The 24,882-nt window shown below is 44.8% G+C and overlaps 2 protein-coding genes across 4 annotated transcripts in view; both read left to right on the forward strand.

Annotated features, from left to right (window-relative positions):
* LOC128811807 (transmembrane protein 14C-like) overlaps window positions 1-20,606 on the forward strand; it is a 31,879-nt gene extending 11,273 nt beyond the window's left edge. Inside the window, exons 2-3 of the mRNA XM_053986100.1 lie at window positions 6,426-6,574; window positions 20,326-20,606. Coding sequence (XP_053842075.1) covers window positions 6,426-6,574; window positions 20,326-20,391 — 215 coding nt within the window. The 3' untranslated portion in view covers window positions 20,392-20,606. The remainder of the gene's footprint in view (window positions 1-6,425; window positions 6,575-20,325) is intronic.
* The window catches only part of GFOD1 (glucose-fructose oxidoreductase domain containing 1), an 83,179-nt gene continuing 64,856 nt past the window's right edge, over window positions 6,560-24,882 (forward strand). For 2 of the 3 annotated variants that reach the window (XM_053978558.1, XM_053979330.1), the window contains exon 1: window positions 24,098-24,442. In XM_053978558.1, the coding sequence (XP_053834533.1) occupies window positions 24,190-24,442 (253 nt within the window). In that variant the 5' untranslated portion in view covers window positions 24,098-24,189. Of the gene's footprint in view, window positions 6,575-24,097; window positions 24,443-24,882 lie in introns of those variants that run through there. The other variant, XM_053980192.1, reaches the window with a different exon arrangement.

Raw genomic sequence — 24,882 nt, forward strand, 5'->3', positions numbered from 1 at the left:
GGGGCTAGGAATCCAAAAATTGTGACAACGGACATGGAGCAACAATCCTAAAATATTCTGAAAGTTTTCATCCATAAAGCTGTTGTGAAAATGATCGTTCTGGTTCTCTGCGTGGTTACATATCCCTGGTGTTTAGCAGCATGCTAGATGCTCCAGTCTGCATTGTTTGTCCTATATGCAGCAATATCTTCAGTTCCCAGACACTACCTCACCTGGCAACCCTGCAGCATTTACATCAGCTTAGGGCCTGTCGCCAGATTTTCTCCTTCATGTGCCACTACTGTCTCATCCCTGCCAAAAATAAAAAAGGACCCTGTGTTCAACTTACATCTATAAATACCATCTATATGAATTTATTTTTATATAAATTCATTTATTTATGTGAAGGACAGTAGATTGTTTAGCATCCACTTTCTCGGGCAGCACAGAGAGTCACTGATCAACACAGACCCAACTTCAGCTACATCCTCCTTATGGCCAGGTGGGCAATTAACATACACATTCATGCTTCTGCACAGCAACAGACAGTACCATGATTGCACAGGAGTTTTATTCACACTTCTTAAAACATTTTGTTTGCTTATCTATGGTTTTGCTTTTTACTAGTGATAAATACCGAATAACAGTGATAAAAAACAAATAACATTTTCTTCTGTATATCCTATTCCCATGCTGTCAAGCAAGCAATGCCTTCTAGTATTAGAAGGCATTGTGACTTTCTGAGACAGAGGTGGCAGCAGCCTGCAATTATTCCTGTTCCTCTTAGCCATTAGACTACCAGCTTCTTCAGGGAATAGTGTGTTGCATGGAGGCAGAAAAGATCCACAGATTTTCTTATTATAGATTAGATTTACAGAATATATCCCAGAGTGCTCTCTCAGGGCATCTCAGTCCTCATGGATCAGGACTTTCCTCAAGAGTATTCCTTTCACATGAGTGTTAACTTTATGGTGTCACCTATAGACACTCTGTCTGCTTTAGTCAGGACTCTCCATAACAATGCAGCAAAAGATGAGGTAAAAGATGATGGGAAATGCATTCAAATCCTCCCTTATCAACTACAACCAAGGTGTGGTGCATATGCTAAAAATGCAGCAACAGGAAAGAGGAGAGTTAACTGTTAAAAAACCCATATTAAGTGACACCTAATTAGCATTAGCGCTAATCTCAATTTTCTCTCTCTCTTTCTTTTTTCTTTCTTTTCTTTTTTTTTTTTTTTTTTTCCCAAGAGCAGTGAAGGTTTGGGCGGGGGAGGAAGGGTAAGAGAGGTCAGCCTACTGTTAATTGCATCCTGTTTAGCTGGGTCACTGCAGTTGACCTCATTCAAATCTGTGTTGGGTTGACCCTGGCTGGATGTCAGATGCCCACTGAAGCCACTCTTATCACTCCCTTCTCAGCTGCACAGGGGAGAGAAAATATAATGAAAGGATTTAAGGACAAGGAGAGATCAATCACCAATTAACATAATGAGCAGAACAGATTGGATACAGGGAAAATTAATTTGATTTATTACCAATCATGTTGGAGTAGAATAGTGAGAAGTTAAACTAAATCTTAAAAACACTTTCCAACTTCACTCCTTATTTTCTCCACCTCCTCCCTGCAGTGGCCCAAGCTGATATGGAATGGGGTTTGAGGTCAGTTCATCACACATTATCTCTGCTGCTCCCTTCTCCTCAGGAAGAGGACTCCTCACACTCATTCCCTGCTACATTATGGGTTCTCTCGCATGGGAGGTGGACCTCCATGAACTTCTAAGCAAAGTGAATCCTTCCCATGGCTGTAGCTCTTCATGAACTCCTCCAGCACGGGTTCCTTCCACAGGGTGCAGTCCTTTAGAAACAGACTGCTCCAGCATGGGTCCCCCATAGGGTCACAAGTCCTGCCAGCAAACCTGCTCCAGGGTGAGCTTCTCCCTCCATGGGTCCCTTGGTCTTGACAGGAGCCTGCTCCAGCACGGACTTCCCAAAGGGTCACAGGCTTCTTCAGGCACATCCACCTGGTCTTTCATGGAGGTGGATCTCTGCTCCACTGTGGACCTGTATGGGCTACTGGGGGACAGCTGCTTCACCATGGTCTGTACCATGGTCTGCAGGGAAACCTGGGCTCCAGCACCTGGAGCACCTCCCTCGTCTCCTTCACTGACCTGGCTGTCTGCAGGGCTGTTTCTCTCACATGTTCTCACTCCTCTCTCCAGTTCCAGTTGCTCTTGTGCAGTAACTTATTTCCCCTTCTTATGTACATTATCCAGAGGTGCTACTGCTGTCTCTGATGGGCTCAACCTGACGGTGTAGCAAACAGGGCATTGTTCAAGTTCTTTTACCCCATGCCAGGCAGACTATCCTGCTATGTGTTCTACCCAATCTTTTGTTTGTTTCCTCAGCTGTTTCCCTACTCACTGATCCGTGTCATGTCCTTCTGCATGTAAGCAGAAGATATATTTAAGATGAGATTTTCCTTTATACTTCTGAAATACAGTATCTACAGATTGTATAAATAAGTAAAATAATTGCTTTCTGTCTGGTGTGAATCTTTATAAATTATTAAATGCTCTAGAAATATGACTTCAGATAGAAATCCTGACTCTTCATCATTGCTCACCTCAAAAGTCTTTCTCATATAAGCCTACAACAGAGTGCACAAATAACAGCAATCTGTCTCTGGTAATAAATTAAATTCAGGTGAAAAAATCAAATATAATTTATTTCTTCAGAATCATAAAATGATATGGTGGGTGCAGCATGGTAGAGCCACACTCTTGTATTATAAGCTTAAAACAATAGATGATATGGTAAAAACACTAAAGATTACTTTATTTGGGTTATGAACTCAGTGACACCCAAATACCAATAAGCTTGCTTTTGCCAGCTGTATTGGTTTTGTAAGGCTTGGATTTGGAAGCAGGGCAGTCTACAGGGATAGCTTTTGTGAGAAGCTGCTAGAAGTTTCCATCATGTCCAGCAGAGCCAATCCCTGGTGGCTCTAAAGATGGATGTGCTGCTGGCCAAGGCTGGGGCAATTACAATAAGTAATAATGCCTCTGTGATTACACATTTAAGAAGAAATCAAAACAGATGTTTTGGTGCAGTTGTAATTTCAACCAGAGAACAGCAGAGTGAGAGAACATGTGAGAAGAACAACTCTGCAGACAGCAAGGTCAGTGGAGAAGGAGGGGCAGGAGATGTGCCAGGTGCCAGAGCTGAGATTCCTCTGCAGGCCTTGGTGATGACCATGGTGAGGCAGCTGTCACCCTGCAGCCCATGGGGATCCATGAGTGATGCAGAGATCCACCTGAAGCCTATGGAGGAATCCCACACCAGAGAAGGTGGATGCTTGAGAGGAGGTTGTGACCCCATGGGACATCTGTGGAGAGAGGGGCCCTTCTCCCAGGCTGGAGCTGCCTCTCCTTGGAGGACTGCAGTCCATGGGAGAATGACCCATGTTTGAGGGGGACTGTTGCTTGTGAGGTGGACTCACATTGGAGAAGTTCATGGAGAACTGTCTCCTATGGGAGGGACCCCACAGTGCATCAGGGGAACAACTTCCTGAGCACTGGGAGAAGCCCTGTGTGATGAACTGCCCATAACCCCCATTCCCTGTCTCCCTGCACCAGTGGGGTAGGAGGTAGAGCTAGAAGAAGAGAAGGGTGGGAGGAAGGTGTTTTTAAGGGCTTGTTTTACTTCTAATTAACCTGATCTGATTTTGTTAGTAATAAATTCACTTCATATCTCTAAGATGAGCCTGTTTGCCCATGATGGTAATTGATGAGAGCTCTCTCCCAGTCCTTATCTCAACCTGTGACCCCTTTGTTAAATGCTCTCTTTGCTGTCCAGCTGCAGAGGGGAGTGAGTGAGCACCTTTGGTGAGTGCCTGGCATCTGGCCAGCATCAATCCCCAACACCAGATTTGATAGCATTTTAGATTTCCATCTGAATTGCTCTATATGCACTACCAAGACTGTGCCTGACTCCAAATGTTAACCCAGTGTAGCTAAAGTGGAATCTGACTGGTGGGCAGAATGGGCTTGATTTGGAAGTGAAGATGGCGACTCATATTTTTCTCATTCGTGCTATCCCTCCCTTAAGTTATTTTTGCCATTGTTTAGGTAGACAGGCCTCTTTCCCAAAGAAGCAGCAAGGTGATAGCCTGCAGAAAACTCTCATGCTCTCCAAACAGTTGTGTTTCCCTTATGTAGTCTCTTACATCTGTAGTTTGGGGCCTTTGGCTGCCCAGATACATAACTAGGACTGCATGCGTGTATAAGATTGTGCCCAGCTGGAGCCCTGCCAAGTAAAAAGCCAAGTAAAGGACCCCCTCTCATGGAAATGTGGGGGGGGGGGGGGGGGGGCATGTGAGCTTGCAGTCAAATGCCTCAGCAGGGCACTGAGTGATGGAGAGGAGGAGCTGCAGAGGCAAAGCTCAGTCCCCAGATGGTAGTCTCAAGGACCACCCATTGATTCCTGCACACTGTGACTGAAAACCCACAACTGTGGACAGTTGCTACTCCAGAGAAAACATCAGCCCTAAAACCAGCCCCAGGCAGCAATAGATGGGGGCTTGCTGGATGGGTACCCCTGGACACCTTTATCATGCTGCTTCCTGGGGGTACCACCGACCCTGGTGTCACCCTGGCCACTTCAGCCACCCCTGCTCAAGACAATGGATATTTTTGGTCCCTGCTCAGAGCAAACACTGTGGATTTAGCCCCTCACAGGGAGCAGGTAGAGCTGACAGCAGCCTGTTCTCTGCAGAGTCACTGACTAAAATTAATTAAATGAATACAGATCAATTAGCATTACCATCTTCCTGAAGCCAGCTGTTGTGTGACCTGTCCATGGCTGGGATGTTCTCCATTTCCCTTGGGAAAATAATGCCTGGGAGTGCATTTCTCCTACAGAGTGACCCGATTTGTTTATTTGGTGAGAGAAAGGGGATTATTTGAAGGAGTGCTTAGGTGAAATTGCTCTGGTAGGCTACATAAAGAACTCTAAAATATCCAGTCCTGAAGCAAAGTGAATTTCTTGCAGTACTTCTGGCAGCAAACAGGTTGTAAAATGCTCCTGGGTGTGACCCCTCATTATTTTTGCCATCAGTGTGAATGTGCATCACCTGTGCAGGTCAAAGATTTGTCCACCACTTGTGCAGTTGAAGGCAGCACACTGGTGAGGCAGGGGAGAGCTGTGCACAGGTAGGAAGGGGCTGATGGCTCGTTCCAGGCTGGGGCTGCCTGTGTCACGCCCTCCAGGATGGTGAGTGTGGCTGCCATGGGACACCTGACCCATGAGGGAGCAGCCAGTGGACCTCAGTGACTGCAAGAGTGTGGCACCTGTTTGTGGTGCAGATGGACTTCCTGCCCTGCCTGTGGGCCAGTCACTGCCAGTTCCACTTGTCGGTTTGAAGTGTTCCCCACAGGCAGCAAAACCACAATTTCAGAAAAATGGAACGAAGGGAGACAAGGGAGCAAGGGATAAAACTCACTCTGGCTGGTCGGTTCTCGGTAGAGACCTGCCCTGAAAAAGGAACCAGTTAAACCCAACCAGTTGAAATTGTGAAATTCTAAGTCCAGGCTGAGTTGCTTTTTCAGTGTTTGCTGGGATGTTAGGGGGAAGTGGAACCAGGAGAGGTCCTGGGGCTACCACTGTCTGGCTCTCAGAGGAAAACACTGATCTAAACGTATTCAATGTAGATTGTATTTTCCCTAATGTGACTGTATTATATATACAAGGATATACACTATATTTAAGAAAACATATCTCTGAGGAGAATTAAAAAAGTATTTACTTAACAATTCATGTTTGTTTCTCAAGTAAGTCTCTGATCTAAGGCAAGGAACCATACATATTTAAACTTGGAAGATGTTTTTCTATGTCTGATTAACACTGATTTCTAATGTGTACGGTGTCACTTCTCCAGCTTGCTGCAATCTGCTTCATAACTTGTAAGGGAAATTTCAGTGCTCTCTACTGAGCTGTGACAGAGACAAAGGAAATTTTAGAGGATAAATGAAGGATGCTCTTGAAAAGCCGGGCTGTTAATTGGTACTCTGCTCTGTATTGATCTCACTCCTCTGCTCCTGAATTTGACTGAGATTCTGTAACCCCAACTCAGGCAGGTTGCCATTAAAGAGTTATTTCTGCATTAAACCAGCAGTATTAAACCCTCAGAGGTTCTCATATCCACCTTCTGAAATACCAGAGATGTCCAGCCAACAGACTTGCTTTCATTCCATTCCCTGCCATAAAAGTCAGGAATTTGCCCATCCAGCTGACCTATTAAAAATTAGCCAGCATTCCCTGAAAAAACGCACCCATATGGCTTGCAAAGCATCACTTAGTCTTTTTGCACTGTTATGCTTCATTCCGCAGAATTGCTGATGGTGTTATAGCTTCAAGTTTCTCCACATTAATTGCAATGATATTTTTCAGTCTTTTCCTGCCAACCAAGCTGCTGGCTTTTTGTCACACGTGTTCCAGAAAGGAGCAGTGGATTGCTGTCAGCTGGCTCCCGTCTGTTTTGCCATGGAAGGAAGGGTGAGGTGCACAACACAGGACTTCTGCAACTGAGGAGAGAAAAGGTATGAGATACATGAGTTACATAAAAGTAAGGGGTATGTAGGAGCTTAAAACCCCACTAACCAAACCCTGGAGCCTCTTTTTATACAATATTTGATGGAGTAGAAATTGTTTCTATCCCTGGATGAACTGCTGGGCTGGGACTGACTCTAGACTTCCACATTCCTTTGTCTCAGTGTCCCCATAGGTGAATCAGAGATGAAAATGCCAGACTCCTTGTCTTAGTTTGGAAAGACAAGTGTCTGCTAAGGAAGTCAGGAGCCTCCCCTGAAATGGAAAAAAAAAAAATGTAGTCCCCCTTCCTCCAAATTGTTACAAGTTTGAAATTAAGGAGGGCTCTCAGGCAAAAATATGGGAGCAGGAATAACAGTTCTTTATTACGGAAGAAAATAAAAAGATAAAATAAACAATGCAGTGAGCTAAAACAACACTGACAGAGTCAGAATACAACCTGACACCCTGTTGGACAGGGTGTTGGCAGCAGTCCGATTGGGAATTATGGCTGCAGTCCTCCTGGAGTGTCAGGTGTGGTTCTGTTGGAGCAGTAATCTTGTAGAAAAGGGTGTAGTCTTCCTGCAGTGGAAGAGACAGCTGTTCTTCTGGGAAATCCAGGGCTAAAAAAGCCATGCTGGTGTTCCAGAAACTCAAGATTATATCCAGGTAGAAATGCTTGGCTCCTCCCTCTGGGCAGAGCATCTCATAATGGGATGCTGTAACTTTTATCAGTCATGCAGTGACATTCAATAGCCCATTATCAGCAGATGTCTCTGGGGGGGGGGGGGAGGGGGGAAAGGATTGGTTTGTGGAAGACATAAAGAAAACTGCCCAATTAAGAGAAGGTAACTGCCACACCTCTAACAGATGGCAATTGAATACATCTTGCCTTGCAATCCAGGACACTCCTATATGAAGTGCTTTGGAACCTGCTGATGAAAAACATCCTTTGTGGTGATGTGCCCTATGGGCACATAAAAATTATTTTTGTGGCGCGTAAAGGCACTAATACATATGTAACAAATAGGTGAAGTTGCAGTGAGAGATAAGTAAAGATCAACAGAGCTCCCAGTATCTTGGCTGAAAAGAGGCACTACATGCAGCCTGTTGGAGCCCAGCCTCCACACCAGATGAGTTATGGATACAGGGATGTGCAGGGGGGTCTTCCAACAGGGATAGAGAAGCCTGTTGATACCTGCAGATAAAGGAAGATCCATGTTGAGAGCTGTCACATTTCTCCCTAGGAGATTCTGGTTACAAAAATGCCCACATGTGTGACAAAATGCTTCCTTGGTATCCCCCTAGTTTCTGGAAGGCCATGGGTGTGTGTTGTACAGATGGTTTTGTGTGCTGGGCACATGCAGGGCACCAGCAAATTTTGAACCTGTGGTGATGCTGTGCCCACACATGCAAAAGGCTGTGTTTACCGGACATCCAGTGGATGCCTGGTCTGCCAGACAACCAAGAAGATGATCCTGGATAAAAGTACAAACCTAAAAATCAAATGCTGGCTTGGCATAGTGTCCATGCAAAGGCAACAGGAGATATCTAGGCAGCTCATCTGTGGCTCCTCTTCTCCTGCACTTACTTGGCTGTTGGTACCTTCTGGGCTCATTCCTCCACAAGGAAAATTTTGTTATGTGTGTATGAGTTGCCCACCTGAAAAAAAAACACGCTATTTTGGGCTTCACAGTGAAGGGAAGAGCTGCATGGCTAAACTTCTGCTGGGAGTTTGGGAGACTTCTGGGCTTCATGAGCGGTTCCTCAGATGGGTGGGCAGAAAGCATTATAGGCAGGGCCATGGCTGTGTGGGCTCACAGTTGCCCCCAGGCAGGTGACCCAGCTCTCTCACAGCCCTTTGGCACAGCACCAGGCCATCACCACTGGCACTCAACCTGCTCATGAAGGGCGTGAATCCTGGTCCCCTCTTTGCCTCTCAGGAGCCTCTGTCATGGCAAAGAGCTGGGTTTTGGTTTTGGGGGGAAGGGAGGAGAGCAATTACCAGGTGTGAGGTTATCTCCAGCTCCTTTGCAGGGAAGTGCTGCAGGGAGCTCCTTGCAGATCAAAGGAAGAGGGGCACATCAGGGAGGGGGGCTTACCAAAATACTCAGCAGTCCAGCTCACTGGCTGAAACATTATACAAGCCTCTTTCTGGGGGAGTTGCAGGAAGTCCAGCTTTTTTTGGAAGGAAGGTTTGACAGGACTTGTGTGATAGATAGTGTGGAAAGTTTCCAGGGAGCAATTAAAAAGGGGTAAGGGGGGGCAGACTGTTTTAGCATTTTTTCCATTGCTGTTTGGGTAACTGGAAGAGCTACTTGTGAAACTCTGAAGCAAACGTAAATTCCTGGAGAGAGACAAGATGCTCCAAACATTTTGTTCCTGACAAAAACTGTTCTAAGTTTTGCTCCCTGCAAACAAAAAGTGAATAAATGCCAAACCAGTCATCCAAGTAACTGTACAGTTCAGTGCTTGTTTTGTACCCTCTCTTTTGGGCATCTCTTCTAAACAGAGGGATTTTTTTTCAAATCCTCTTCTTTCCCTGTCTAGCTTGACATTTCTTTAGAACATCTTCATATTCGCTTTGTAACAAATTCTGCCTCTCTGTTCTATTTTGTCTCTCCCCTTCCCTTGTGTCTTCTGTGAAGAGAACAGAGAAATTTCTTCCGCATATTAAGAAGATATTCCTGCACCAGTAATTTCTGTTTTGTCTCAGGCAATCCATCAATCTTGTGTGATTAAAAAGTAATGTCTATATGTGGCTTGTATCTGTTTCTACTGAAAAGATTTTTCTATAGCAATATATTGGGCAAGCCAAAGTTCTTCCAGCCATGAATATGAAATGAAGGTAAAAAAATTATCCATTTAAACCAGACTTCCATAAGTCAGTTGAAGGAGCACTAAACAGTTATAGGCAAGAAACTGGCAAGATCACTTTTTGCCATGCAAGCTGAAATTTGATTAATTTGGCAGTTTTTTGACTTGAAATCAGAAGAGAGTTTTGAGAGTCATGAGAGGAAATCAGGGATTTTTTTGCTTTTAAAGCTCTTTAAAACACAGTGGTGCTTCTCCTCCCCTGGAGGTTTATGAGCATGGAGCAACTTCTCTATTTAATAAAGAAAGCAAGAACAGCAAGAAAGACTGAAAATCTTTTCCAGGGGTGGTGGGGCTCAATCTTCATGTGATAACAGACCAGAAAGTGTGTTTTCTGGAAATTAAGTCCTCAGCATCTTGGTTTGCATAGTCCAAATCCACAGTCATGTATCTTGCTTTATCCAGTGCTGAGGTCTAATTTAGAAGCACTCCACAGTGTCAAGCACTGAACATGGCCTGAGGCCTCACTGACACTTCTGGAAATCTCCTTGACCTCCCTTGAGAGGCATCTCTCTGGAGTTTAGACTGTCTGGCCAGAATGAATTTAAGTTCCCTTCAGTGGTAGGAAGGTAGCCAATGCATATGAATGATGTGGAAGAGAAGGTTGCACAGTATGAATAATCTACTTCCCCTGATGGAAACAGGATGGTTGTAATCAACATGTTAAAAAAAACAGAGAAACCTCTTTTTTGAAAATGATCAACAAATACCATATGTGTGACAAGTCTAACTCAAGAGCAGTAAATTGGGAGTCAGTCAGCAGCACTGAGGATGCCTTGGAAGCCTCTTGGTGGTAATGAAGATTTTTTTCTGGGAATTAAGTCTTTAAAACTGTGCTTTTCTACCAGGTGTGGGAATGCAAAATTAATGCAGATGCAGTAACCATGGCTTAGTGGAGAGGCTGTGGGCTGATACTAAGAAGATCTGGTTTCTGTTTTGGGATGTGCTGATTGTGACATGGAAAAATACTTTATGCTAGATTTAGGAAAGTTTAATATTTTTGGCAGTCACAAATTCAGTTTCATCCTTCTGTGCTCCCAACCTTTCTGTGCAGTTAGTTTTCCAGTTATTGAATCTCCAGGGTCAAAGCTTTTAACCTCCAGTCTGGAAGCTACTAACAGTCTGCAAGATATCAGAGGGTGATTTGTGGGAAGTGCCATAGTTTAAAAACAAAATTAAAATATTGCCAAAGGCATAATGAACAGTCAGAACAGGGAAAATACAAATATTGAACATCCTTAGATGTATTTGTCTACAAAGAGAAGCTGCTGTGATAGTGTCTGCACAGAACAGCCTCTTGATTTTTTTCCTAAAAGATATAATTGCTCAGATATATTGCTCTGGATTTGAGGAGCATCACTTTCAGTGCATGCTTTTGTCACCATCATTCCCAAACTTGTGTTTCTCAACCTGTTCTGCATTTGGAATCAAAGTTCATCTCACCTCCCCTGACAGCAAATCTGGAGGTGACAGTATATTCCCTTTTATGCATGAACTCTGAAGTTAAGGCATAAGTTCAAGTTGTAGAAGAATCAAATTCAAACCCCTTATCTGCCCTGAGGGAATGTGAAATCCTATCTGTGACCTTTTGGAAAGTTGTTCTTGCATTCAGGCTCCCAGCAGCTCTCAGCCTCTCCCTCTGACTCCCTAGGGAGTATTTCCATCCCTCCTAAGCCAGGTATGACCTTGCAGCTCACAAGAGACAGCCCTTGCTTGTGAGGAGGTGGGCACACCTGAGGTCCAGTGTTTGCTCAAATTAAAAGCTCAGCATTTCAGTAACACGTTTGCTAATAATGCTCTAAAGAAAGGCAGAGCATGGAAATGGGGAGCCAAGGCGTGAAGCGAACTGGGACAACCACTTATGGAAGTGATAAACAAGCATTTTTCACTTGGAACCCCTACTGCAAGTGAAGAACGTGTATTTCCTGTATTTCAGTTTCTTCATTTTAGCTTGGTCAACAACTTGTTTATTAGAACTGAGAAATTAATTGTAGCTTAAAAGATTTGTAAATTTATTTTTCCTACCCAGCAGTCTTTGAATCAGCTGAGACATCAGGACTACTAGAGATCTACTCATTCCAGGCTGTTTAAGCACTTGTTAGCAGTTATTTAATAAGCATCAGTTTTCTTTGTATGATAATACAGTCAATTTTAAATACAAAACATGTTTTGTAATCTTCTTCTTTCATATTCAAATCATTTGCTTTGACTTTATTTGATAACGGAAAGCAATGCTGCCTTTTGATATGTTATTATAGCCTCATTTCTATCCAAAGGCAATTCAGCATAACTACTAAGAAAAAAAATGAATTACCTAGTAAGTATGAAACATAATTTATCCTTCTGTACTATAATAAAAGGTAAACATTAAACATTTTAAAGGTAAAAGCATAAGCATTTGAATAAAAATGTCATCTGTTTCAGTATTTGAACATATACATATCACATTTTGAGTTAGCAAAATAAGAAAGTATGAAATACAGCAAAAGTCTTCAGTTGCTGTGGAAGAAATCTCAGTGGACACCAATTACTAAGCATGAACTGCTCTTTGGAAAAATGATTAAATACAAATTCAAAACAGGAATAAAACCTGATAACATTAGCTGAGTTCACTTGCTTTCTCCTTTAAGTGACAGTTAAAATAGATTGTTTAAATCCCCCACACATGAATCACTCCACCCAAGCTCATTTTTCACAACAGGAGGTAGCGAGTTTTCGTGCCTCTGCGGTCGGTCGAGAAGGAGGAGGAAGGCGGCAGGCTGCTAACCGTGTCACTGCTGGCTGCCGTTTCACTTCACCTCTTCTCGCTCCTGGCCCTCCCTCACAAACAGCTTCCAGAAAATGCACTTGTCTCACCTTGCTCTCTATTGCCTTTCCCAGGAGCAAGGCACTTGTGTTTTCTGCCTGGCCTTTCACCTCTCCAGACACACATCTTTCTGCCCTTGTCCTGTTTATGCTTCCCACACATCTCTGGTGATGGAGAGGTACCTCTGAAACTATCAGATAGGTCTGACCACAAATGCTTGAAGGAACATGAGATTTCCATGGAGAGGCAAGTCGCAACAGGTCTTCTAGGACATGCAGGAAACTGGGACCTACTGCATCTGAAGGGAGAAAACCACAGAGATGGGGTTTGGCATCCTGGGAAGTTAGGAGATGAAAAAAAGCAGCCTTGATACATTGGTTCACCCCAGGGAAAGAGGCTGTTTACTATGCTGCTCCTTACCTGGGATTTATCAATTTCTTTCTTCCCTCCCTTCTGTCTGACTCTCAGAGTCACTCTGTCATTGCACATCCTGCCCACATTTTGTACTAAACCAGCCCAGCCCAAATGCAGCATAACTCCCCTGGATGCCTGTGGGAGAGTTTCAAAATCCCACCAAACCACTGACCGCAATTATACCTCCTTGCAGGAATAGGAAGTGAGCTCTGGGGCATTTCCAAGGGCAGCCACGTCCTTCTGCTGATATGTTGCTGTGCATGCAGGCTACCAAATTCCCTAATGTCAGCTATTGCCTCTGAATTATTCCAAGACTGTTTGCCATTCCTTTTGGGTTGTGTTGTTTTGGTTTGGTTTTGTGTTGGTTTTGTTTGTTTTTTTTAAATAAACATTCTGAGTGTAGCGTGCTGGCAGCCATCAATATTCAGATCAAATATCACTGTGTGATATGCTGCCTGGGGGATAAAGAGAAACAGGAGATGACATTGGGTGCTGCTAAAACTTGTTATCTATTGCTTAGCTCCACTGCAAGTCTGATGGCAGAGAACTGAATCAAGGCAGGTTTGTCTGCCTTGACAGAAAGGCATAACTGCAGGATTCGAAAGCCTTGTGACCGTGCATATTTTGGGAGTTTAATGCAGAGAAGAGCAGGATTTGCACCCACATGAAACTGCTTTGAATCTAGGCTTAGGGCATTTTCTGTGAGAAAAGAGTTGATATTTCCTCCTCCTTAATTGTCATGAAAATGAATCACAACTTAATTCTGGACCATTTTCTATGCCAGATGAACAGCACAGTGACTCTTTGTTCAGATATCTGAAATGATAAAAACAATGCAAGGATGAGAACATCAAATTTCAGTGCTTAAATCACAGAGATTCTCCTTCCCTCAGTTGGTGTCTGAAATGTCTGCATTTTTTCAAGTGTGAAATTAATGAAAGAAAATGTGAGCATCTCTCCTTTGGAGATGAACATGATTTCATTGCAAGTGCTTCATGCATATTTTTGACTTGCCTTTGAGCCTTGCCCAATCACAAAGTTCACGACACTGGAAACTATTTCTCTGTGCAATCAAACCTGGTTAAGTCTACAGTCTGAGTGTAAAGGCTCTAACCTGGATTTCTAAAATAATTTGCAAATGTGATTAAAACCAGCCTAGCTTTTCATGGTGAATTATAAAAATTACGCATGTGACAGAGATATTAACCTGAGCACCGCCAGTGATTGCATTGCTGCATTCAGCACTCTCCTTTGTCTTTTGTTAGAACAATAGGAGCACAGTCACACATTTGACAGTGTCCCACATAGGGTATATGTGGGACACAGCCTGATGGGTACTGCATTAGATTCGTGATTCCATACTGTCCTTAATAAAGCTGCCCTACTTTCCTTGTTGCTGTGATTTTCTAATATTAGAAGTGCTGAGTGCTATCACGTAGCCTTATTAATATTAAAAATATATATTCTCCTATTACTGAGAGATCCTCATTCATCCACTTTTGGTCATTTGTCCTACACTGAAAGGTGGTATGTCCTTAAGCATTAGAAGACATGTATACATCTGCAACATTATCCTGTGCACTATAGGTGAGACATGGCACAACTGGAAGTTCCCTGCCTAGCCTTCACTTGGATGAGAAATTATGAAGTCCTTTCATGAGGGTTTATTTAATAAACCACAGTTGCTGCACCAGTTTCTAAAATGCTAAGTATCAATCTTATTCCTAATGATTAATGCTTGAAGCATCATGATGATATATATAGTTATCTGAGGTATTAAAATACTTTTGAAGAAACATTCTTCTATTAAATAAAGTTCCTTTGAAGGACATATTTTAATTGCAAAATGAAGATTAAGCCTTGCTTAAGTATTAACAGGGAATTCTGGTGTGGAAATTTTATTTGTTTATCTTGAGTTGGGAGTCACTCTCTAGCAGTTGTGATTTCAAAGACCATCTCAAAAGTATTATCTCATTAAAATAGGTCCCTGGTTGCCTGCCTCAGTTTGCAGATTTCATGAGAGTCACTCTCTCCTATTCATTTTGACATTGGTGATTCAGGCCTGGATACCAGAAATCATTTTACCTTTGTGTTCGTTTGGGCACATGAGGGCAGAACCTGTTCTGAAGGAGGCAGACACGGGGCAAGGCAGAAAGAGGAAGAGGAAGCAATTAAGCCTAATTTCAAGAAGGAAGTCTCCAGCTTCGAAAAAGCCAAGAAATACCTTTGGCTCTTAGAAGAGAGAGAATTAAAAAACCATCTGATGGTTTCTTTGTTAACAGGAAACCGGTGCTGCAAGTTTCTGATCCCCTGAAATACTTGACAGCGTACTCTCTTCACCCCATTGTGGATGGGGACTCGAGGGACCCCAGGAATGGGCAGGCTTTCCTCCTCTGACCAGCAGACATTGCTGCTTTCCTGAGAATGACAACACTCAGCTTTTTCACTGCAGACATTGCAAAGGTTCAATATTTGCCTGGATTGAAAAAAGAACCTCCAGAAATAACACAAAACAATGGATTTACTATTGCACATAAAGGAGAAATAGCAAAGAGCCAGGACCCTAGAAACTGGACTGGACTGAATTTACCCTTTGTGTAATTAAACAAGACATGATTGACTATTATTGACTTAATGAAGCAAGGTCACAGAGGAGGTAATGCAGGCCAGACTTCAACACAATAACATCAGTACAGCTGGCAAATCTAAGGCCTGAGATTTAACAGTTTAACAGTCTTAAAGAGCATGATTTTAAGGGAGTAATAGCTGTACAGAGACACACCAATATCTGAAAATGTCTGAAAGCAAACTGCACTACAGTCCGTGCTTGTGCTTGTCCTAGCATGAACCTAGCTAATGGGTTTTCTCTATTTTATTTTCTCAATGCATAAAAAAGAAAGTTAATGAACTTGCATTTTTTTTTTTAGATTAAAAATAATCACAGTACCAATCCACAGCTCTGATTCCTTGTGCCATAAATTGAAAATTGAAATGGAAACAAATGAGGAAGGCTGCCCAGGATCATAGGATCATACTTCAGGCTGGCAGGGAGCTCAGTAGATAATGCAGTAAATACCACTGCCTCAGTACATTTCCCTTCCTAGCAGGGAAAGAGAAGGCTGGCATTTCATTGTGTCCAGGAAGCTAACAAATCCAGACCTTTGGACAGTTTATAGGAAAAGTGCAAGTTTCAGTACTGAATATCATTAAAAATATATATATGTAAAGACCAGCAGCAGGACACAAGCCTTCATTAGATGAGAGCACTCTCCAGAGGCAATTAGCTGCATTAATCTGTTTCCAAGAAAGAGATTGGGATTCAGAATCAGCACCTGCGATTCAGTATCTTTCTAGTGTGCACAGGATATGGGCTTGTTTCAGCAGATAGACAGAAATTCCTTCCTACTCTGCCTGAATAACCGAGCTTTTGTTAAACAGCAGCAGGTTTTCCATTGTGAAATGAAACTGATTTGCAGCACCCTGGAAGGCTGTACAAGTCTGCAGTATTTAGCATACCTGACAATTAAAAATTATTCATGCAACAGATATATTTTCCGTTAAAACCTGTAACATAGCTCTTTCCATTACGGTTTCTTGCAAGTCACATTGAAATCCCAACTACTTTCTGAGACAGGTCAGTTGAGGAGGGAGGCGACTGATTCCAGCATGGAATGAATTACACTTGAGTTACACTCCTTGGCCACTTTTCTTAGAGCACAAGAGCTCTTTCTCCTGGTGTATAGGAAATTGAGCAAGGCAGGCTGGGAAATGGCATGGCTGAGCACAGATCTGCTCCTCAAACTGAGGAGTAAGAAAGAAATGCACGGGCAGTGGAAGCAGTGCCAGGTGATCTGGTGGAAGAGTACAGGGATATGGTTTGAATGTGTAGGGATGGGGTCAGGAAAGCCAAGGCAAAGCTGGAACAGGACTTGACAAGGGATGTGAAGAATAATGAGAAGGGATTCAATACGTACTTAGGTCAGAAGATAAAGGCTGAGAAGAGTGTGCCCCCCTTAGAAGCAAGAGGGGTGAACTGGTGGCAAGTGATATGGAGAAGGCTGAGGTACTCAATGAATTCTTTACCTCAGCCTTCACTGGCAGTCAGGCTTCCTGATCCTCTGAGTGGGTGTGGGGGAAGTGGAGTCCCTTCCACTATAAACAAAGAGCAGATTCAGGATCACTTGATGAAGCTGAATAATCACAAGTCTATGGGATTGGATGAAATGCATCCCAGGATCCTGAGGGAACTGACTGCTGTCACTCTCCATCACATCTGAAAGGTCACAGCAGTCAGATGAAGTTCCTAGTAACTGGATAAAGAGAAACATCGCTCCAGTTTTTAAAAAGGTGAGAAAGGAGGATGTAGGAAACACCAGAGTGGTGACCCTCACCCCTGTGCATTGGAAGACCAAGGAGCGGATTCTCCTAGAAAATATGCTAAGGCATATGGTGTGGGTTCAGTGGAGGCTATAAAGGTAATGAGAGGGCTGGAGCACCTCTCCTGTGAAGACAAGACTCAGAGAGCTGGAGTTGGTCAGCCTGGAGAAGAGAAGGCTTCAGCAAGACCTCTTTGCAGCCTTCTGTTGCTTTAAGGGGGTTTATAAAAAAGAGGGAGAGGGACTTTTTGCATGGGCAGATAGTGACAGCAAAAGGAGCAATAGTTTTAAATTTAAAGAGGGAAGGTTTAGATTAAGTACTGGGAAGAAATTCTTTACTATTAGGGTGGTGAACCACTGGAACAGGTTGCCCAGGGAAGCTGTGGCTGCCCCATCCCTGGAAGTGTTTGAGGCTGGGTTGGATGGGGCTTTGAGCAACCTCATCAGTGGAAGGTGTCCCTGTCCATGGCAGGGGTGTTGGAACTAGATTCCCTTTAAGGTGCCTTCCAAGCCAAACCATTTTATGATTCCATGACTTCATGATAAAAGAGGGCTTTCTAGGAAAGCCTGAACCCTTTCAAATCCCACCCTGCATGGCCAGGCTTAGACACCTAGAAATCACAACACATGCTTGCTTTCATCCACTCCTGCATGAATTACAAAGTGATGATTCTCTGCTATTTTCATCCCAAAGTAACATCTCAGATGTCCTGCAAGCAATGTGCAATGTAATATTGCTAAAGTAGTAACCCCTTTGGCTGCACATTACAGCTATTTGCACAGCACTTAACAAGTGTGATATGACACAAACTACTGCTTAGGCTCCAAACTGCTTTTCAGAATTAAGAATTTCTATATGACTCATTCCTACTGTTGTGTTTGTTTTTTTTTTTTTTTTTTCCCAGTTAAGTACTAATATGACAGTCCCCTTCTCCGTGGATCTACTTACATAGTTCAACAACCACGGATTTGCTAAGGTGGCTTAGGGAGCTTTAGCTATTGCTGCCCAGTCCATAGAATTTGTCCAGGGTCTCTGGAGGCCTGGAAGAAGCCCAGGCAGGGCAGTAAATAGACCAGGCACATAAAGTTAAATATCTTGTGGGCAGGAATTATGCTTCCTCTGCAGGCCCGGTAGCTGGCGCTGTGCTCTAGGTCTGTCTCAGGAGTGGCCGGTTTGCTGAAGGCATGGTGGGAATTTCATATGCAGGTACGTAGCATGCAACACATCTAATGATGCAGTGCTTGCAAGTTTGCTGGCTCCTGCATCCGCCCATGTTTCTATCAAGAGGGAATGACTGATGTGAGCTTTAAGCACCTATTACACCATCATGGGTCCTGGCTGCACCCACGTAGCTGTGTGTCTCTTCCCTGCTTTCATCAGGTGATCCCATGTACATCTCTGCTAACAGGTTCTCCCCCTGCTTCCTCATGTTATTGAACTGCGATAGACAGGAGCTTAGGAAAGTCAGCCGGACCAGAACTGTAAGTGTATACCACCTGAATATCCCATTTTAGGTGCCTAGTTGTCCTCAAGCACCCAAAAATACCCAACAGAGAACACTGCACTCATTTTCTCTGAGCCTTAATTTCTCCACGTGTAAAGTGAGAATACATGCACCTGTCTTCATAGGATGTCACAGGTTATCAAAGAGTGGAAATTGTGCTTGTTTAGGTCCTCCTCTGTGCCTTAGTGAACAGAGCAGCAATGCATTCACAACTATCTTGTTAGTGATGTGGTTTCTTGAAGCTTTGGTGGCTTTCTCACAGCTCAGCCACACTTGGCATACACATCTCCTAAAGAAAGGCTCTGGAAAGTGGGAAGGAATAAATGTAAAAATCACACTGAAAAGGCTCAGAGACCCCTGGCATGGTCACAATTCTCACTGATCAGAACAGAAGAGGGCTGAATGTATTATGAACCCTTTGCTAGCAATGTGGTCTACTCTAGTTTTTTTCTGTTGCATGTTGGACCATTTAAGACTACAAATGTTAAAGCAATTTCTGCCTTCAGAACTCAGAGCGGGAACTTCTGTGGATTCTCCGTGGAAATGCATTCAAAGAGACAGTAAAACAAACTTGCTCTTCACAAGAACAAATTTCTGTCAGCTTGGGAAACTGCCAGTTGTGTGGCATTAGATGTAAAAAAGGATTTGAGCAACTCATTTCAGACATCCTTTCTCGTGCTGCACATTAAAGCTGTGGATGAGTCAGTACAGCTGAGTAGGAGAACCAGACAGGTTTGAATCACCACTTTTCCCCCATCTCTGAAGCAATACTACTTCCATGCAAATAATTTCAACCTCAGAGTTATAAAAGAAGCCCAGTAGTGGTGATCACTAACCTCATACCCCAGAAGGAATTGACCGGTTAATGAAAATTCACAGCTGTTTCATGTTTAAAGACACTGATCTATGTAAAAGGAAATGATCTAATTAATCTTAAAATTCTGGAAATTGAGAAGTATCTGAAGAGACAGCAAGCTCCATTTCAGGGTTTTTCTGAAGCTATGTCTTATTCAGCTCTTTCCCTTCTTGTTCAGATGGATGTATAAGAGGTTTGAGAAACACAGCTGAGGAGTCTGACTTGATAAATGTTTAAAAATCTGAAAAAGAACAGATCTTTAAGTACAGAGAAGTAAAAAAAAAAAAAAAAAAAAAAAAAGCAGTGTGGGTTCCTGGTATTCCATCAGGTGGATCTTATATTTGAGTTGAGCAGGCTCTGGAATTGAAAGCTCTGCAATACTTGGGAAGATGCATTCACTCACTTGGAAAGTAAATTGAGAATGTTTATTGACTAAGTGGTATCTGTATGTGTGAGACCACCAACTTTCTGCATTTTACTTATTCTAACAGATAATGCTTATTTAATGCTTGATTGATTTTTATACCTTTTATTTATCCTCTTACATCTAGTATTTTCAACCTAAAACTACCTTAATAATAATAAAACTAAATACAAAAGCTAGATAAAACATTTTTAGGTAGTTAAGTAAGACAGTTTTGAACTTTTGCAAACAACTGTATGAGAATTCTGTAGAAGTGCAATTGAGCTGGGATTTCTCGCAAGAATTTGGCAATATACCTATTACAGCCATTGTACAGTATAATGACCTGGAGCCACAAAACTCAGCTGAAATAAGTAAAAGAAATAGAATTGTGACTGCCATATTTTATTAGTTTCCTGCAGGACTCATTACAGAACTTAGAAACAGACAAAGGATGTATGAGACATTTATGGTTTTGTTTCTTTTTCTATGTGCAACTTTATTCTAATATCTTACTTCTGTTTCCAGAAGAAAAATCAAGAACGAACAAAATCACTGTCTCTATGTGAGAAATCTCTGGTGTGTCTTCATTGAAGGAAGCTTTAGCAACCTTAAGAACAAAATGCTGGTGTCCTTGACAAGATTGACGTGTTTAGAAGTGTGAAGGTATGATACACGGAGTAGGAAAGGCTTTGTAGTTCAGTACACTCAACCCAGGGAGCCTTGGTCCTGGTTAGACAGAACCTTCAACGTGAGGCACTTAGTTGTTGTCTTAATGTCTTTGGTTTTGCACAAAAAAAAGTCTTGCCCAGATTTCTGATTTCAAGTCAGAAGTAACTGGCAGCATTAGTGATGTGGATTTGAGCAAAGATTCTGCTTTCACTCACGTTTGCAGTTGCCTACGGCATAGTGAGGACACAGTCTGTATCCTGAAAGGCCAATTGTCCTTCACTGCCTTCCCTCAGTCCTTCTGGGTGCTCATGAAGACAGGCAAGTGTGGCAATAGGTGGCCCTATTTCACACAATTAATTGAGAAATACTTGACTCTGCTCAATACAATCAGTCTGCAGTATGTCCCCAAATGTCTCTGCAAAAAATGAGGGGGAACACAGGGCTGCTGCAGATGTGATAATTCAGGTTGCTCACAGGTTGACTTGGCTGCTAGAGCGCTGAGGGCTAGGTGCCATCTGCATCTGCCCAGTTTAACACTTCAAAGTTATGTTAACTTAAATGGAGAAAAGAAATTAAAAAGCAAAGCAAGGAAAAATTCTTTCTAGGAAAATAGTGTGTGGGTGAGGATCTATAGTGACACAGAGCCCCCAGGCAGGTGCAAAGAAGAGTTGCTTTATTGCAAAACCCAGGCCTTTTAAAGCAGCCATGCCTTTATCAGTTACATAGCTTTAAACCATAACAAATATAATTTAACCAACCATCACACATTAGGATGTGGACACACGATGGTTATATAACTTGTTTTTCTACCGCTAATTCAGCTGAGTCTCTTTCCCACAGTCCTTTTCAACTTAGCCAAAGTAACTGGCCTGAGCCATGATTTTATAAGGCCTTCCTTTTGTAAATTTTACTTATTGGCAACAACAGTGAACATAGCAGAATGTAATAATTTCATTAACTAACGTAATAATTTAATTCCCAGTTTGAATGCATTACTGAATATTTCCCAAAACAAGGAGCTTACATAGAACTTCATAAAGTGCCTGGTGCTTACTAAAATAAAAGCTATATATTGAATAGGCACATAGCATCTACTTCTCTTCAACCATCACATATTTAGTCTGTTCCTGTAACCTAGCTATTTTTCTGTTTTTTTTTTTTTACTATGCACAGACAAGCAATTAAGACAGATATTCCGAATTCTCATCCTGGGAACAACCCCTATCGGCAGGTTTGAATGTTTGATGGAGAGCCAAAAAGCAGTCTTTGTATTTTATAGAAAGGTAATATCCCTGTGGTTCTCTGACAAATATTTCAATTGTCAGAAGCCAAAGAATATCCACCTCCTTCACTTCAGTGCTAATAGTGCATGGAAAGCAAAACATGTTTAACTTGCATCAAGCCTTTCAGTGTCTCTGCTTTTTGTAATAAAGAAGTGCTTGCTGTGAGATGGTGGCAGGAAAATAAAAAGCACCCCAACTCTTTACAGAGTATGAGAGAAGAGTGCTGGCTTCCAAGCCTAGTTTTTTGAACACTTGTGGGTTATATTTCCAACATTGTCCCTGTCACATTTCCAGGAGTCTCATATAGGAAAGATTTTAAATTTAATTTGTCTTACACTTTCCTTTTCCCTTTACTTTCTTCTCATTCCTTCCTCCCTTTCCTTCCTTCCTTCCTCTTCTCTTCTCTTCCTTTCTCCTAGGAACTGGTAAAGAAAATAATATGTGGAAAAATGTCTTTATTCTTATTCTCTAATTGGAGGCAGGATGTTTTGCAGCTTTTCTTTTAACGAGTCAGATAGGCACAGGGTAACTGTGTGGCACTCACAAGAGCTGATCTGCTCTCATGCCGGCTGATCTGTGCGCAGAGGCAGGGCAGAGATCCACCTCTGTGGGAACGAGGTCTGCACAGACCTGTGTGAGGCCAATGGGCACCACAGTCCTCACCTGCTCCCAGGCCCACCTGGCAGCCTCCAGGTTGGCAGGAGGGTGGCTCTGGAGGCCCAGCATTCAGCCCAGACAGGGCAAAGGTGGGATGAGCAGGAGCTGGCACAGGGCACCATGCTGGAAGGTTTCCTCTTCTGGAAAGGGAGCTGTTACAAGGGCATGTAGTCATAGGACAAGGGGCAATGGTTTTAAATTGAGAGAAGGTGGGTTTAGATTCGACATTAGGAAGAAATTCTGCACTATGAGAATGATAAGGCACTGGAATAGGTTGCCCAGAGAAGTTGTGGCTGTCCCCTTTCTGGAGGTGTTCAAGGTCGGGTTGGATGAGGCTTTGAGCAACCTGATGTAGGGGAAGGTGTCCCTGCCCATGGGGGCTGGAACTAGATGCTCTTTAAGATCCTTTCCAATTGAAGCTATTCATGGTTTTATGATTCCATGATCCGATGTGTTGCAAGCTTTGTACCTGCTTATGAAATCCCTGACGCCTTCAGCAAACCCAGCATTCCAGAGACAGACCTAGAGCATAGCACCAAGTGTTGGGTCTGCAAAGAGGCATGATTCCTGGCCACAAGCAATTTAACTTTATGTGCCTGGTCTGTTTATTGCCCTGCTTGGGCTTCTTCCAGGCCTCCAGAGACCCTGGACAAATGCTGTGGACTGAGCAACAGTAGCTAAAGCTTCCTAAGCCGCCTTAGCAAATCCGTCCTTTTTGAACTATGTAAGTAGACCCGTGGAGAAGGGGATTGTCATATTGATGCTTTGCTAGGAAAAAAAAAGGAGAACCGATGTCCCAGTAAAGCTGAAGAGCCTTGATATTTCTAAGGGAAGTGAATGAACAACAGTCGAGTCTGGGATGGGTTGTGGAGATATTGGCTGGGCATCCCGGGCGAGTGGATGTGGTGGGAAGCACAGGTGGTGGAGCTGGAATCCGACCCCGTGCACGGCACTTTTCCGGGTTCAGAGCAGCTCCCCTCGTGTTCTGGGACATCTCCGTTCTGGAGGACCGTCCCAGGAGGAGACGGACCGCAGGGCGATGGACACGACCAACTCACGCCAGTCTGCCGCTGATGCTCTTCCAGCTCTCCTGTGCCTTCACTGGGGCGTGACTCCGACGACTCCCCATCACCACGACCCTTCAGAGGTTCTCCCGTGGGGGAAGAGGTGGAGGAAGGAGGGAAGTCTCCGGAGATGCCCCGATACCGACCCGCCAGGAGGACGGCAAACCCCGGCGGTGCCACGGAGCGCACCTGTGGGCGATGCCCGCATCCCGGGCGGCTCCGCGCGGCGGAGCATACTCATTAGATGAGCTCCTGGCGCTCCCGCCGCTCCCTGGGCACGCCCCGCGGCGCCGGTGCCGGCAGCGGGGCGGTGCCGCGGCGGGCGGCCGCCAATGGTGTGGCGGGGGCGGTGCGGGCGGTGCAGGAACACCCGGGAGGTGACAGCGACGCGCCGCCCTCCCGGCGGCGAGCGGGCGCCGGCGAACATGGCAGAGTGAGCGGCGCTGAGCCCGCGCCGCCGCCCGGGGAAGGGCGGTCGTCCCTGCTCGCCCGCGTCCGCCAAAGGGAGCGGAGCGCCGGCGCCTCCGCGGGGCTCTGTGTGATGGTGGGGACATGGCGGGGCAGCCGGCGGCCGCGGCGCTGCTGAGGCGGGGGGCGGCTGGTCCCGGCCCCGGCGGCGGCAGCAGTAGCAGTATCGAGCGGGGGCTGCCTCCCTCTCCCCGCTGAGAGAAGGAGGGAGCGCCTCGCCTCGCCGTGCCACCCGCTTCGCCGCCGCCATGCTGCCCGGGGTGGGGGTGTTCGGCACCGGGCTGACGGCGCGGGTGATCGTGCCGCTGCTGAAGGCGGAGGGCTTCGCCGTGAAGGCGCTGTGGGGCCGCACGCCCGAGGAGGCGGAGGAGCTGGCCAAGGAGATGAGCGTCCCCTTCTACACCAGCCGCATCGACGAGGTGCTGCTGCACCAGGATGTCGACCTGGTCTGCGTCAACCTGCCGCCGCCGCTCACTCGGCAGGTCGCCGTCAAGACCCTGGGTGAGTGCGGGCGGTCGGGGGCGACCCCGCCTCGGGCTCGGGATTCGCGCTCGCCTCGGGATGAATGGAATTGAACCTCCCCCCTCAGCGCGGAGTTTTCCCTTTGCTTTACTCTTCAGCCCTCTTCCCCATTCCCCGTGTCCCCGGAGAGGGGCTGGCCGAGCCGCGGGTGCAGGCCGAGGACCGGCGGGGCGCGGGGGATGGCGCTGCGGCAGCTCGGTGTGACATCCCGTATCCTCGGTCCTCGCCGGCAAGGTCCCTCGACACCGGGGACCCGCCCCTCCGGGATGCTCGGGCAAGCCTGGGCAGGACCGGGCCTGACACCCGAGGGTGCGGGAGGAGGGAGCAGGTGTCATCCGTGTTGTGGTAAAAAGGAGAAAGTCTCGGTAAAAGGGAGGAAATAACCATCCCGCCCGCCGGTTCCCATCCGCTCCTGGCAG

Source organism: Vidua macroura, chromosome 1 (assembly GCF_024509145.1).
Source record: "Vidua macroura isolate BioBank_ID:100142 chromosome 1, ASM2450914v1, whole genome shotgun sequence".
Taxonomy (NCBI): Eukaryota; Metazoa; Chordata; class Aves; order Passeriformes; family Viduidae; genus Vidua; species Vidua macroura.